At 39.3% G+C, this 16,219-nt stretch overlaps 1 protein-coding gene across 1 annotated transcript in view; it reads right to left on the bottom strand.

Moving 5' to 3' along the window:
* The window catches only part of ANO5 (anoctamin 5), a 101,186-nt gene extending 87,173 nt beyond the window's left edge, over positions 1-14,013 (bottom strand). Inside the window, exons 1-2 of the mRNA XM_058546148.1 lie at positions 13,685-14,013; positions 2,562-2,608 (exon numbers count right to left, since the gene is read on the bottom strand). Coding sequence (XP_058402131.1) covers positions 2,562-2,608; positions 13,685-13,724 — 87 coding nt within the window. The 5' untranslated portion in view covers positions 13,725-14,013. The remainder of the gene's footprint in view (positions 1-2,561; positions 2,609-13,684) is intronic.
* Between the last annotated feature and the right edge of the window lie 2,206 nt (positions 14,014-16,219).

Below are 16,219 nucleotides of genomic sequence, written 5' to 3'. Positions count from 1 at the left end.
GCAGAAAAGAGTTGAGCACCTTGTTACTGCTGATGAGAGTGGAAGTCCACGCTGCCCACATGGTCTCCACTGACATCATGCAGAGGCGTGTGTGGGAGAGACACATTATCACCCAGTGGGGATGAAAGTCCTGGCCCCTACTCAGCCTTCTCTGACACCAACTCTATGGGGAGTTGGGACACCTTGTTACCACCAGGAGGGGGTGAAAGTCTAGTCTCCCCACTTAAGCTCTTTTGAAAGGGATGGTGGTAGGATCACAATTTTTTTCTGTGGTATTTGGCTACAAAGAGCAGTTATTGACCCAGTTTTCTCTATTCCTAGGTCACCCTTTTCCTGGCCCATTGGCTAGAGAGAGTAGGCTCTTTTTGATCCTTTATTTGTCTGTACCAGTTAGCTTTCTGCATTGCTGGCTTCTCCAGCACTCAGTCTGCAATATATGAAGCAAAGAGAAAACCCAGGGAACTAACTTCAGTGCTGTTCCTTGAGTCCCAATGCTGCTAGTCAGTTTGGCTTCTTCTCTCTAACTTTCATAGTCTTCTTATGTTTGTTCTATATATAATGTCCAGGATTTTTAGCTGTTCTTAGCAGAAGGAATAGGGAAAATTTTGTTTGCTCTATTTTTCTGGAAGCAAAAGCTAGAGTCACTTTTGAACTGATTAATTCAATAATATTTCCATTTACCAGCCATTCTTTATTTTTGTTTCAGACAGGTGCTGTTTTTACTCCAAAGTACTTTATATTTAAAAGGACAAGCTACACAAACTCTAAGTTGAGTTTAAAAGGGAGTTTGGTATGACAGGGCTATTCTCCTAGGGTTGAATCCATTCCCCTGTCACTTGTTGCCTTCGTATAAAAGTAAAACTAAAAAAAAAAAAAAAAATTATGACATATTATATTTCTAAAATACTACAGTTTAAATTTAATTAAATAAATTTCTCAGTTTGGCAAGCCAAACATAAAGCCTTAAAAATCTGAGCAAAATTGTTTCAAATGAAGACCTATCTGAGGCTGAAGGCAAGTAAGCAATATCCATTGCTCTTGAAATGTGCAAAGGGATAGGCAACTGCATAAATACGACTTGATGAAGTAGTTTTTCTGTTATAGAAGTTTAAGTCTGGAATATATATAAATATGAAAGATACACATAGAAGCAAAGAATATGAACAGTAATTGAAGTTAACTTGAGCAATATATATAAAGATCTGTGAGGAGCATATTATTATTATGTCTACATGAACAAAATGAAAAGGAAAATATATTTATTATCATTTAAATTGGATCAGTCAATCTCGTAAGATCATCTTTCCTCAGTCTGCTCCAAAGACATGAAAACTTTAATTTTTCATGTTCTTTATTTTCTAGATAATTATCTTGACTCACTTACTCACTCAATATTTCTCTGTGCCACAATTACGTCACTTTAGTTGTGGAGATTCTGCTTTATGACAGCGGTTTTCAAACTTTAAAGACAATGAGAATCACCTGGGATGTTTTCTTTAAAACATGACTCCTTAGCCTTATCCCCAACAATACTGACTGCCTGAGGTTGGGCCCAAGAGTCTGCATTTTTAAGAAATTCTTCATATAATTCTTATTCAGGTGATCTACAAATTACACTGTAAAAATCACTGGACTAAATGATTTTCACAGTCCTTTCGCTTCTCATACTCTGTTTCACTCAGCATTTTGGTCACTGAGTTTTTTTAAAGCAATCCCAGAACTTCTGGGAACCTTAAGTCAACCAGCTTATCCAGCCAGTTTATCCAGCTAACTAGCACACAGTCAACCTCTTCTGTTAGGTTATGTTTCCCCATGGTGGGAATTTCAGTCATTCTTAAAAAGCTATTTTTTAAGAACTATTTTCTATCTGGATGAACACCCCTAACCCAGTTCAAGGATATCTACCTCCATAAGTGCTGCTCTGGGTCAACTAAAAAACTATGAAAGATTATTTTATCTGAAATACCTTTAGAACACTTATACTTTCTTGTAACAAGAAATCTAAATTATTAGTATCTTTTTGCAAGTTTATAAAAATAAAATAATACCTTTGGTTAAGAGAATTCTATATATTTACAAGTTGTATTTAATTTTATTATTTACTATTTAATTTAATATGTTTACTTAGTTTGGGTTGAGTCACTTGAACCCCTGCATAGTCATCAATAAGCACTAATCACATACTAATAACTATAACATAAAAAGCTGTCACATATTGTGCCTGCATTATGCTCTAACAAAGTGTTAAGCCAAATACTATTATCTTGCCTATCAAGTCTCAGCATATCTGAGTTTATTTCACAGGGAGCCTCAAAACAAGTCCAAACTTACATTTGCTCCCTTATAACATCTAGAAAGATCCAGTATTAAATCTACATGAAACATGGAATTTGCTTTACTTAGTGAAAAATGAATAAGTTACAAGACAAAATAGAAAGAATGTAGTGTGAGTAAATAACTGAAGTACAAAGACCTAAGTATTCATATGAAGGACATTTCTAACCTTGTCTCGATTTCTTGTTCTAACTTACAGGGAGCTAATACATATATATTTAACGTACCTCATTCATATGGAAAATATAATCTGCTTCTCTACTGGATCTTCTCTCTAAATTAAATAAGAAAGAAAAAAAAATATTAAAATGGCCAACTAATCAGAATATGTTAAAAGTCCACACAAGGAGAAAACAGGAATTCAAAAATCAAACAGGGCCAGCCCCGTGGCCTAGTGGTGAAGTTTGGCGCACTCCACTTTGGCAGCCCAGGTTTGGTTCCTGGGTGCAGACCTACACCACTCATCAGCAGCCATGCTGTGGCGGCAACCCGCATACAAAATAGACAAAGATTGGCACAGATGTTAGCTCAGGGAGAATCTTCCTCAGCAAAAACAAAAGAAAGAAACTTAACTCTGATAAATGTAGTTATTAATCCATAGCTACAAAACTGCTGGGTGTTAAACATCCAGTAGGGATGTCCATCGCCATCTCTCAGTTCTCACTGTGTGAGGTTTAATATTCTATCAGTATATTTTCCTGGAATTGAACTAAACTGGTTGCAAGCAAAGCACTAACAGAGCACTACCAGTTCTAAATCAGCCCAATTACCTTCCTGATGCACAGATATCTTTGTGATAGTTATGTGTTAAATCATTTGGACTGAAATGCATCTTTGAATAAGTTTCTGACACTAAAAAATGTTAAGTTTATAGATTCAGGTTCTTATTCTCTAGCAACTCCAACTTGGAAAAATACTGAGAAAAATTTCTCAAGTCAAAAACTTTCCATATAAAAAAAATTTGGAGAAAATCACAATGGAAACAGCATAAAATATTCCTACCATTTAAGGGCCACCCACACAGTAATTGTAACTTTAGGAAGTATTAGTACATATTCTGAAAATACAGAAAATACCAACCTACCATTTGTACAGCTTTTTTTGTTCTTTCCCAATTTTTTTATTGTGATAAAATACACATAACATAAAATTTACCATCTTAACCATTTTTAAGTGTACAGTTCAATGGTATTAAATATATTCATTATGTTGAGCAAACACCACCAACATCCATCTCCAGAACTATTTTCATCTTGTAAAACTGAAACTATACCTATTAACAATAAATTCTCACTCTATACCTATTAACAATAACTTCTTACTCTCCCCTCCTCCAGCCCAAGGCAACCAGCATTCTACTTTCTGTCTTTATGATTCTGACTACTCTAAGTACCTCATATAAGTGGAATCATACAGTGTTTGCCATTGTGTGAGTGGCTTATTTCATATAACACAATGTCCTCAAATTTCACCAATGTTGTAGCCTATATCAGAATTTACTTCCTTTTTAAGGCTGAATAATATCAAATTGTATGTGTATACCACATTTTGCTTATCTATTCATCCACTGATGAACACTTGTGTTGTTTCCACATTTTAGCTACTGTGAATAATACTTCTTATCAACCTGGGTGTACAAATATTTCCTCAAGATCCTCCTTTCAATTATTTTGAGTATATACCCAGAAGTGGAATTGCTGGATCAAATGGTAATTCTATTTTTAGTTTTTTGAGGAACTGCCATACTGTTTTCCACAGTGGCTGTCCCATTTTACACTCACAATGGACAAGGGTTCCAATTATTCCACATCCTTGCCAACACTTGTTATTTTTTGTTTTTTGATAGTAGCTATCCTAATGGATTTGAGGTGGTATCTCATTGTAGTTTTGATTTTCATTTCCCTAATCATTATGATGTCAAGCATCTTTTCATGTTCTCATTAGCCATTTTCACATCTTCTTTGGAGAAATGTCTATTCAATCCCTTTGCCCATTTTTGAATCAGGTTGTTTTAATTGGTGAGTTTTAGGAGTTCTCTATATATTCTGGATTAGATATATGATTTGCAAATATATTCTCCCATCCTATAGGCTGCCTTTTTACTCTGTTTATAGTATCTTTTGATGCAAAAATATTTTTAATATTCATGAGGTCAATTTGTCTACTTTTCTTTTCTTGCCTGTGTCTTTGGTGTCATATCCAAGAAACCACTGCCAGATCCAATGTTGTGAAGCTTTTGCCCTCTTTTCTTCTAATAGATTTATAGTTTTAGGTCTTACATTTAGGTCTGTGATCCATTTTGAGTTAATTTTTGTTCATGGTGTTAGGTTAACAGTCCAACTTCATTCTTTTGCATGCAGATATCCAATTTTCCCAGCACCATTTGTTGAAAAGACTGTCCTTTCACCACTGAATGGTCTTGGCATCCTGGTAAAGAAATCATTTGACCATACATGTAAGGGTTTATTTCTGGGCACTCTACTCTATTCCATCTATCTATATGTCTGTCTTTATGCCAGCAACACTGTTGTGATTACTGCAGCTTTGTAGTAAGTTTTGAAATCAGGAAGTGTGAGTCCTCTAGCTTTGTTCTTTTTCAAGATTGACTGGCTATTCAGTCCCTTGAAAATCCATATGAATGATTAGGATGGGTTTTTCTATTTCCACAAAAAAATCATTGGAATTTTGATAGGGATTGCATTGAATCTGTAGATAGCCTTGACATCTTAACAATAATTAGTCTTCCAATCCATTAACATAGGATGTGTTTGCATTTATTTATGCCTTTTTAAGTTTCTTCCAGCAATGTTTTGTAGTTTTATTTGTACAAGTCTTTCAAATCCTCGGTTACTTCTTAAGTATTTTATTCTTTTTGATGCTACTATAAACAGATTGTTTTCTTAGTTTCCTTTTCAGATTGTTCATTGCTAGTCTACAAAAATGCAACGGAGTTTTGTGTTGACTCTGTATTCTGCTACTTCGCTGAATGCATTTATAGGTCCTAGCTGTTTTTTTGTGGAATTTTTAGGGTTTTCTACATATAAGATCACATCATCTACGAACAGAGATCATTTTAATTCTTCCTTTCCAATTTGGATTCCTTTTATTCCTTTTTATGTGCGTAACTTGTCTGGCTAGAACTTTCATTACTATGCTGAAGTGGCAAAAGTGGATATCCCTGGTAAATAACAATAGATATAACTCACATAAACAAAAGCTCTTTTAGGTTCCTAATAACTGTTAAGAGTATAAAGCGGTCCTGAGATTTAAAAGTTTGAAAAGTGCTATCTTAGGTATAAACTCAATAGAAATACATGCACTATGGGAATGTACAAGAATGTTCACAATATAGTATTGTTGGGAATAACTAGGAAACCAAAATCATCTCAAATATCCAGAAATAGTAGAGCAGATAAATACAATGTGGTATAATCATATTACATATTATATTTAGCAACAAAATTGAATGAATTTTTCAATTGTGTGCAAAAACATGGATAAATCTCCAAAGAATACTATTTAGCAAAAATAGGCAGAGACTGTAATATTTCAATTATATAAAGTTAACTATGCAAAACCAAAGTGTTACATACAGATGAATTCTTAAGGCCATTTATTGTTGGGAGACAGTTCTCTTTGAGTATCGCACATTTCTGCACATTTTGCAAGGAAGACACTGACTGCTCTTTGTTCTGGATTATCTTTTCAAAGATCTTAGTTGAGTTAACAGCCTTGGAAGACAGTGATACTGTCTCCTTCTGGAGCAAAGGGCAGGTTTGCTTACAGTCTTGGAAGATGGGAGTAGTGTCTCCCTCCAGAGCAAAGGGAAGGCATAATGACTGACCAGGATAAAAGACTCAAGTTCCCCAAGCTTAAATTGCTCTCCTGTATTGCAACTCACCACAGGTGCAGGTATTATCTGGCCCTCTTTGCACTGATCTGTGGCAACCTGGGCTCAGGAAACTGGCACAAAATGCTGCTCTCTGGCTACTGTTAATACTGGGAGTAATAAATTGTCCTTTGTCTCTGATTCAGTAACCATATCCATCTCATGATTTCTACCAGTGTCCATGAAACTGTGACAGGCTACTTGTTAACTTCCAAGTTCGTAAATTTCAAACCTTTCACAGTTCTTGACAATGATCATCAATATAATAATGATAATGATGATGATGATAATGGCTAACATTTGTTGATTCTCCATTGTTAAGAAATTTACAGTACTGTGGAGAAGACAGACCCAAAATTGTGATAAATTCTAGAAAGGAGACAAACAGAGTTGAGAAGGGGGGTTTTAGATATGAGAAACTGAGAAAATCTCTCTGAGGGAGTAATATTTATACTGAGCTCTGAAGGTTGAGAGGATGCAAGCCATGGTGAAAACACATAAAGGCTGTAAGGCAGGAACAGTCTGAGGTGTTCAAAGAAGTGAAGGTCAAGCTAGAGACGAGTAGGTAAATGGCAGAGGGCGTGAGAAGATGCTGGAGAGGTGTGGAGTTTGTCAAGGACCTTGTACGCCTGAATTTTTCTCTAAGTGAAATACTAAGCCATAAAAACGCTTTTAAATAGTATTTACATTTACATTTCATAAAAAGCACTAGTTGCTGAGTGGAGAATGGGTTAAAAGAAAGCAAGAATGGAGGAAGGAGACAAATTATGAGGCTGCTGCACTGGACCACAAGAGATGAGAGCAGTCTGGACTGGACACGTGAAGACGTATGAACGGATTACAGATATTTGAGCAAAAATTTGAAACAAATTGCTGTCACCTTGCAGACGTGCAAGTTGAGGGACAAAGAGGATTGAAGCAATCCTAGGCTTGAGTTGCTAGGCTTCAGCAATTTGAGAACATTCCATTTAATGAAATGGGGAAGATTATTAATGGTGGGCAATTAATACAGCAGAGGCTGCTGGCTGTCCACAAATATCCTTTCTCCTCCTTCTTTACTAACAAAACTCTAATTATATGATGCAGCAATGTGCTCTAACAAAAAAACCCCAAAAAACCACATTTCCTAGCCTTCCTTGCAACTTAATAATATGACATAAATTCAAAGCTATCAAATATCATATAAACGGCAATAATGTCTATCTCATAAGATTTGTGTAAGCCTTAAATGAGATAATGCATGTAAAGTGCTTCATGAAGTCACTGGCACAGAGGAGATCAATGAATGTTGGTTATTCTTGTTGATGTTGTTATTATTAGGATATGTTTATTCCTTTATTAATTTTCAAAACTGTTTTAAATTCTTTGGGATAAGTTTTAGAGTGTCAGAATAAAGACGAAAAAAGTTCTTTTGTATTCAGATCTCTTTGCTGCAGGATCTGTTATTGACAAGTTAACAGTTATTGTAAGTAAAGCATGAAAACTAGTAAATTGTAACTATGGCTCTATCATTAACTTTTCTGAGTGCAGGCTTTCTCATCTAAAAGATTAAAAATATAAGTAAAAATTATTTGAAAAATATAAAGCATCATATAGTACCATTATCAAAGCATTTTAACCATGAATACTTTCTAGACGTATAGCTCAAAACTTCACAATGTCTTGACCGTCTCTTATTGCATTTTTGAATGAAAAGCAGACCAATCTAGCAAACTCTTATACTGAGTAGATAAAGAATGGGATTCTAGTGGGATAACTGGACCATACGGTATTTCTGTTTCTAATTTTTTGAGAAATCTCCATACTGTTTTCCATAGTGGCTGCCCCAGTTTGCATTCTCACCAGCAGTGTATGAGGGTTCCCTTTTCTCTATATCCCCTCCAACGTCTGTTATTTTTTGTCTTGGTAATTATAGTCATTCTATAATGACTGACAGGTGTAAGGTGATAGCTCATCGTAGTTTTGATTTGCATTTCTCTAATAATTAGTGATGCTGAACATATTTTCACGTGTCTGTTGGCCATCTATATGTCTTCTTTGGAAAAATGTCTGTTCAGATCCTCTGCCCATTTTTTGATCGGGTTGCTTGCTTTTTGCTGTTGAGTTATATGAGTTCTTTATATATTTTGGAAATTAACCCCTTGTCAGATATATGATTTGTAAAATATTTTCTCCCAGTTGGTGGGTTGTCTTTTATCCAAAGAACTTGAAATCAACAATCCAAAGAGGCTTATGCACCCCTATGTTCATTGCAGCATTATTCACAATAGCCAAGATGTGGAAGCAACCCAGTGCCCTGCTATGGATGAATGGATAAAGAAGATGTGGTATATATTTACAACGGAATACTACTCAGCCATAAAAAAAGACAAAATCATCCCATTTGCAACAACATGGATGGAACTTGAGGGTATGATGTCAAGTGAAAAAAGCCAGACAGCAAAAGACAAATACTGCATGATTTCACTCATATGTAGAAGATAAACAAACATATGGATAAAGAAAATAGATTAGTGGTTACCAGAGAGGAAGGGGGTTGGCAAGGCGGGTGAAAGGGGTAAAGGGGCACATATGTATGGTGATGGATAAAAATTAGACTACTGGTGGTGAGCACGATGCAGTCTATACAGAAATTGATAAATAATAATGTACACCTGAAATTACACAATGTTATAAACCATTATGATCTCAGTAAAATAACTGGAAAAAAAAAAGAATGGGATTCTAAGAAATGCAGGCTTTGTCTCTCCAAGTACGGTACTTGAGCACTGACTCAGGGAGGCTTTTGTTTTCTTGAGGACAAAACAGTTACTATTATGCAGAAGAACTAAATCTAGTTCTAAGCACAGTGCAGACAAGTGCAAGCCTTAAGCTAGGGTTATAGGGTATTTTATAATTCTGTTTTTCAGAAGAGAAAGTTCAAAAACTGTAAGCACTAACCCCTCCTTCCTCTAATTATTTTTGCTCCATTTAACATAAAACAACTAGTTGAAAAAATATTTTCAAACTGCACTCAGAACTTGATGTGATGTGTTTATCTGAGAATGTATTAAAGGGACAATAGAGGTCCTCCAGATTATCTCCTATCCCTTCTAGTTGTCTCTTAATGCCTTCATTCAACCTGCTGCTTCCTTTCCCTAGAACTGACAACTGTTCTCTTCCTTGGCTAACTCTTGCTTATTTCTCACATTCTAACAGTTTTGACATCCTCCTCTCAGGCCTCGCCAGAAGCCTCCTCATCTGCTCCTGAGTTGGCCTCCATCCTGCTTCCTCTCTGGGAACCTCGCCCAATTATACCTCCCTCCTTAGGGGAGCCCACTTTGTAAACTGTATCCTTCTCTGAAAAGCAGAAAGATTAAAGAGCATAGATGTGTTTCCTCTCACACTATGCTCCTTCTCACACATAGTGCTCAATAGCTTTCTCTATTCACACATGCCATAGACCCAGACACACTGTCACACTCACTGAGTCTAAAGCTGTAATAACTACGCATAACCACCAAACCTCTGTCAAAACAGAGGCCTATCTGAGGAGGCAGGACTTGAAGCCAACAACTCTAAATCAGCTTCTGGTTATTCCTCCAATTTCCTCTAAAATCAATGGACATGACTGTACTCTTCCTATGGCCTAGAAACCAGAGATAGGAAGGGTTTAATACCAATCACTTGGAGAACCACAAAATATGAGATAAAAGTAAAGCCAGCCCAAAGACCAAGCTTTGAAAGCACCTTACTAAGAACACACACCCCAGCAAACCCAGAGCCCAAAAATAGACCTTGCATTTACCAAATGGCCATCTCAGTTTACACTCCTTCCAGCAGCATAAAATAAATAAACGCAACCAAATATTCACTTACTAAAGGATAGGTGGTTTGCTTAAATACAATACTTAATGTAGACGTACAGATGCAAGCAACTTTACATTCAACTTTAAAACTGTCTTTTCCAATGCTGAATGTATCATAAATCAGCTCAAGAATGAATATTTCAAATCAGAACTTCCTTACAACGTCAACCAGTCAATAGTTAAATTTCAGCAACATCGGCATTTTACTACAGTCTTTGTTTACATAGCTATTTAGATGTTCTTTTACACTTTTCCCTTAGAATCTCATTTTAAAAATTACTAGCTAGTGGGGAAAACAGCTAACTGGAGATCACTGATTGCTTATATGTCCAATTGTGAAGAAAATAAACTCAGGGAAAATGTAACGAATCCTACAAATATCTCATTAACTATTATGTCTAAAAGGCAAAATGTTCACAGTCTCTCTCTGGAAAGAAATCTTATCACATGTAAATCAATTGTTTAATTTTCTCATATTTACTCTTTGAAGGCAACTTAGGAAATACATCATATAAAACATCCAGGCTTACGTATATCAGTAAACTTACTCTAAGAAGTCCATTTATATTTTAAAATGCAGAAACGAAAGTAGCTCCTAAAAACTCATGCAGTGGAACGCAGTATTTTTCAGACTTCTTCAATCAACACTTTTGTTTTCATAACCATGTCATTAAACTCCAGGAAGAAACATATTTTTACAACTGGGCTTCGAAAAATCCATTCGATTGTCAATGTTAAAATTACATCGTGATTGCAATGCCTTTTTTATACAGCCCTGGTAATAACAGACGTCTCAACAATAGGCAGTAAAATCAACCCAGCAAAAAAATTGACATATTGAGTAACATTTAGAGAAATAAGTCATCTGAGTGGCCCAGACCACCCTGCTCCTTAGGCCCTGCTCGTGCCAATGCCACACACCTCTGCTGCTTGGGTTCTGGATCTATGAACACAACAGGAAACAGGAATTTGGGCAGGATGCAGTCATTAGATCCAACCATCAAATATATATTATTCCACATCAATATCTTTTTCTCCTATCTCCACCCATATCAGAGGCAAAGTTTGCAGTCACAACAAGAGGGAATATAAATAAATTACAAAGTCCTTTGCCAAGAAAAGGGAAAACCAAAATCATTTTGGGAAAAATTCTAAAACGTTCCTGGGATGGACTCAAGCTGCTGTATGACCTCATGCTGAAGTAACAGTAATTTAAGTATACATTCTAGTAAGTAAAATTATCTTGAGGCTAAATTAGATCATACTTTTCTAACATCTGAAAGAAAGTAATGGTCAATCTCTGTAATACCATATTGATATATTTTTTCTTCATTATACATAGAAAGTTACATACTCTACATTTTCTTCCTCCACTCTTCCCTCAGTGAAGAATATATTTCGGTACCTTCTCAGAACTTTGCTTCAGAAGACCTAATTATAAGGAATTATTGAACACTTCAAATGAAAAAAATATCTATTTAGACCTTTGGATTACTAAAATTACAACAGAAAGTAATTCTCAGCAAAGGAGGAAACTATTAAATAAGTATAAAAAGGGACCTCCATTTTTATACATCTGAAAGTCATTTGACTTCTTTTGCCCCACTGAATACCAATCATTTTCCCTAACAAATACATTTATTGCATCATTTAGCAGAGCCATTAGTCAAAGCTTAAAGTTTTCAATAGTTTTATTTCCCTCTATCTTTAAATTATTTTTTGATTTTAAAAAAAGGAGAGTTGCTTCAAGTGACACGATCAAGAACATAGAAAGAAAACTGACAGAATGGCAGAAAATATTTGCAAATCATATACACAGAATATATAAAGAGCTGCTACAATGCAATACAAAAAGACAAATGACTCAATTTTTTTAAATGAGCAAAGGATTTGAACAGACATTTCTTCAAAGAAGATATACGAATGGCCAACAAGCATAGGAAAAGATACTTGACACATTAGTCATTGGGAAAACACAAACCAAAACCACATTGAGATGCCACTTCACAACCACTAGGATGGCTATAAATAAAAGAGACAGACAACAACAAGTGTTAGTGAGGATGTAGAGAAATTGGAACCCTTACACATTGCTGGTGAGAACACAAAACGGTACAGACACTTGGAAAACAGTTTGGCAGTTTCTCAAAATATTCAATATAGAGCTAAATACGATCCAACAACTCTACTCCTGGGTACACAACCAAGAAAATGAAAACATATGTTCATACAAGAACTTGTACATGAATGTTCATAGCAGCATTATTCATAACAGCAAAAAAGGAGTGAGAACAAATGGCCACTAACTGACGAATGGATAAAGTGTGGTATATCTATACAATGGAATATTATTTGGCAATAAAAAGGAACAATAGAAGCTACAACATGGATGAACTTCAAAAAAGATATGCTAAGGGAAAGAAACCAGTTACAAAAGATCACATATTGGACAAGTGTATTTACATGAAGCATCCAGAATAGGTAAATCTATAGAGACAGTAAATAGATTAGTGGCTGCCTGGAGCTGGGGGTAGGGAATGGGGAGTGACAGCTAAGAGGTTTCTAGTTGGGATGATGAAAATATTCTAAAATTAGATTATGGTGATGATTGTAAAACTCTATAAATATACTAAAAACCATTGAATTGCACACTTTAAATGGGTGACTTTTATGGTATGTAAATTATAGGTCAACGCTGTTTAGGAGGAGGATGCAATAATGTATTATATTTCCATGTAATATATATATTATATATATTATATATAATATAATATATAATTATATTATATTATATCAGCCTTTGAAGACTGAATAGTAAGACTGCTTAGATCTTTTATCACTTAGAGAAATTGTTTCCATGTTGAGATCTAATACTAAACAAGACATGAAACTAGAGTGTCACTGAGGGAACCTGGTGTCACTTGAAGGTCCTGGAGATAGCCCCAGAAAAATATGTTCATTTTTAGGAAAATGTGTGTATTAAAATAGAGCCACCGAATGTAGGTCTGTACAAAGGCCTTAGCAATAAGCAAACAATAAGCAAATATTTCTCGACGGAATTAAAGATTCAATGAAAGCTGGTAAAACAGCAGCGTTCCCAAGCGCATAAGAATCTCAAGCAGATCAACCTTAGAGCCCGCGCCTCCCATAATTAACAAGGATCTCAAAGCATGAGCAGTAATCGGCAAATCACGAGAGGCAAAGGACTCAAGCCAGGGCCCGCTCCGCACTCCTGGGGCTGCTGCCACGCACCCTCAGTGCGGCTCTCCGAGAGTGGGGACCCTTTCTTCCCGGCGCCGGGGGTCAGAGGCCCCCGGGTGCGCTCGCCTCGCTCCCTGCATTACTCCCCCGCCCCGCGGCCAGGGGAGCAGCGAGGGTGGTCTCGGGACCCGGGATCACGGCACACAGGTCCCGGGCTCGCGGGAGGAGCGGGGGGCTCGCGGGGCGCCGACCGGGCAGGGACTGTTCGTGTCGCGGTCCCCGTCTCGCGCAGGGCGCGCCACTCCGCGAACGTCCCCGGGATCCAGGCCGCGGGGTCGCCAACGTCCCCCGGGGTCCCTGCGCCCGTGGTGGCGGGGGCCGCCCCGCCCGCGCGCCCTCCGCCGGCTCCCACCTTTCTCCTGCACCATTTCCAGGACGTCCGGGTCGCCCATCTTCGCCAGCTCGTTGATGACACTGCCCGAGGGGAGGCAGGCGGAGGACCACTGCGACTGGCGGCGAGATCGGGGGTAGAGACTGAACCGGATCGTGGGCCGCCGGCTCTGCTGGCCCGAGACCCAGCCCGTCAAGGTCTCGTTCCTCTCCTCCTGGAGGACGTCGTCCTGGAGCCCCACCAGACTCGGCGGCCGCAGCCGCTGGGGCTTCCTCTCCAGCCGGTACTTCTCCCCGGCGCCCTTGGCCCTCCTCTTCTCCGCCCTCTCCCGGTAGCGCGCCTGGAACCCCTCCCAGTACCTCTCCCGGAACGTGCCGGGCGGCCGGGCCCCCGGCCTCCCCGCCTCCTTTCCACTCCCGCCCTCCCGCGGCCTTCCCCGCCTCTCCCCCCTCCTGCCGACCCCCGGGCCCGCCATCTCCCCGCCCCGCGGCCCCCCCGAGCCGCTCGGGCCCGGCTCTGCCGCCTCCTCGGGGCCGGCCCCCTGCTCTCCCTCCTCTCCCTCCTCTCCCTCCTCTCCCTCCTCGGGGCTGGTCTCTTCCTGCCCCCCCTCGGGGCCCGCCGCCCCCCGGCTCTCTCGGCCGGTCAGCTCCATTCTCAACTGGCCCCGCTCGTCCCATTCGCCCGGGTCGGGCCCCGTCCCGGACTCCTGGTGCCCCGGGGCTGCCGCCTCCCCGCTCTCCGAACCCTCCTCCGCCGCCGCCCGCCGACGGGCCAGCTGCGCCCCCAGCCAGTTGGCCTGGTCCTCCTCCATCTGCCCAGCCCCGCGCCTTCAGCGGGTGGCACCCGGAGGGAACCCCCTCCCAGTTGGGGAGTTATTTTTTGTCGGGTGGCAAAAAGCCCCCTTTCCTTAAGGGACCCCCCACCCTTAAGACCCGCGCCTCCAAGATTCTAGCAGCCCCTCCCTCCCGCGTGCGGCGCGTGGATTTTGATTTTTCTCCCGCTTCCTGGACGCCGAACCGGATCTGTGGCTAATACAGGTGGGGGCAAGCTGTACATTTTGGCCCGAGTTTGAATTCAGCCTTGCCCCTTAAAAGTTGGGTGGTTCTGGGCAAGTTTCCGTCAGCTTCAGTTTCCTATCTTTAAATGGGAACGATAGCAGTACCCCCCTCCTAGGGCTGTTGTGAGGAGCAGGTGTAGCGCCCTGGCATAGGGTGCCAACAAGTCAGCTGCCGACAAAAGCAACCCGCGTACGCTGAGCCCTGCCCCGCCTCCCGGTGCCCTGAGTGCCTCCCGCGCTGCAGCCGCAGGCGGCGGGAACCGTCCCGCTCTTCAGCGCTCCTCTGCCTCGGCTCTGTGCTGTTGAGACCCTGTGCACTGCCAGCTCCCCAGCAATCGGGAGACAAGAGTTACTGTCTAAAGGGGGAAGCAGATGACTGGCGATAAGCTGAGGGTGAGGTAGAGGTCTGAGCTGAGGGCCCGGAGCCCAGAGTGCTGAGGAGGGAGCGACGGATTTTGGGGCAGGGATGGGATGATTTAAAAAAAGGAAGAGATGGCCAAGTAAGACTTGGCCTTTCTTCATTTTTAAGCTACTCTATTTTTTTTCCCCTTTCTATTGACATTTTAGAACTGAGAATTACCTTTTACAGATGAGGAAACAGGCCTAGAGAGAAGTGTTTGGGGGAAGATCATAGTTAACTGTGGAAGTGGAAATCACATTTTTTTTTCTATACCTTGCTATCTGTTCCCTATTAAAACCTCTAGGAATAGATCAGTTCTGGCCAAATGATTTGAGATAGGCAATTCCTTACTTAATGTATTTTGGAATTGTGTTTGAAATGTGAGTATACATAAGTCGAGCAACAGACTTACATGAAAGTATAATAAATTGCTAGTTATGTTTGGTTTTTACCTCTTGATTATTAATCATTGTTTGATTCTAATAAAGTGTTGACATGAGTTGTTTCACGTTCTTCCTATATACAGGGTACTCTGCTCCATGCTGTGGATATTGTTATTTAACAGATGAGTACAGTCTTTGCTTTATGTAGATTTAATGAAAATAAACACAACAAAATTATTTTTCTATAATTTTATATAATTATGTGTTATATTTCTTGATTCTGCACCATATTGGAAGTGCCATATATGAGAAGACATTTAATGTTGTTTATTTTGCACAAAATTAATGAAGTATTTTAATGCTGAATTTGCTGATATTTTGTCAACTTCCTGTAAACTTTGTTAACAAAAAGATGATAGCTCCTTGTGTTCTTTTGATAAAGGTCTGTATCTTATCCACAGCTCTTCAGATCTCGATCAAGTTTCTCTGTATTCTTATTACCGAAGTATTTTGTGTTGCTTATCCAGTCATAATTTTAGGATCTGTCCATTTCCTCCATTGCTACACCCTGCCTCTTTAGACACAATCTTCAACCATACATTTCCAGAATTATGTTCTGAATAATGAATACATGTTCGTTTAACATAATGGAATACACAGTTAAGTATTGGATTGGGGTCAAGACGTTGTCTTTTTTAGCCCTCCAAATGATTTCA

The sequence above is a fragment of the Diceros bicornis genome, chromosome 7 (genome assembly GCF_020826845.1).
Source record: "Diceros bicornis minor isolate mBicDic1 chromosome 7, mDicBic1.mat.cur, whole genome shotgun sequence".
NCBI lineage: Eukaryota > Metazoa > Chordata > Mammalia > Perissodactyla > Rhinocerotidae > Diceros > Diceros bicornis.
Note: the sequence above shows the minus strand (reverse complement) of the source record. Positions and strands in the feature narration are given on the sequence as shown.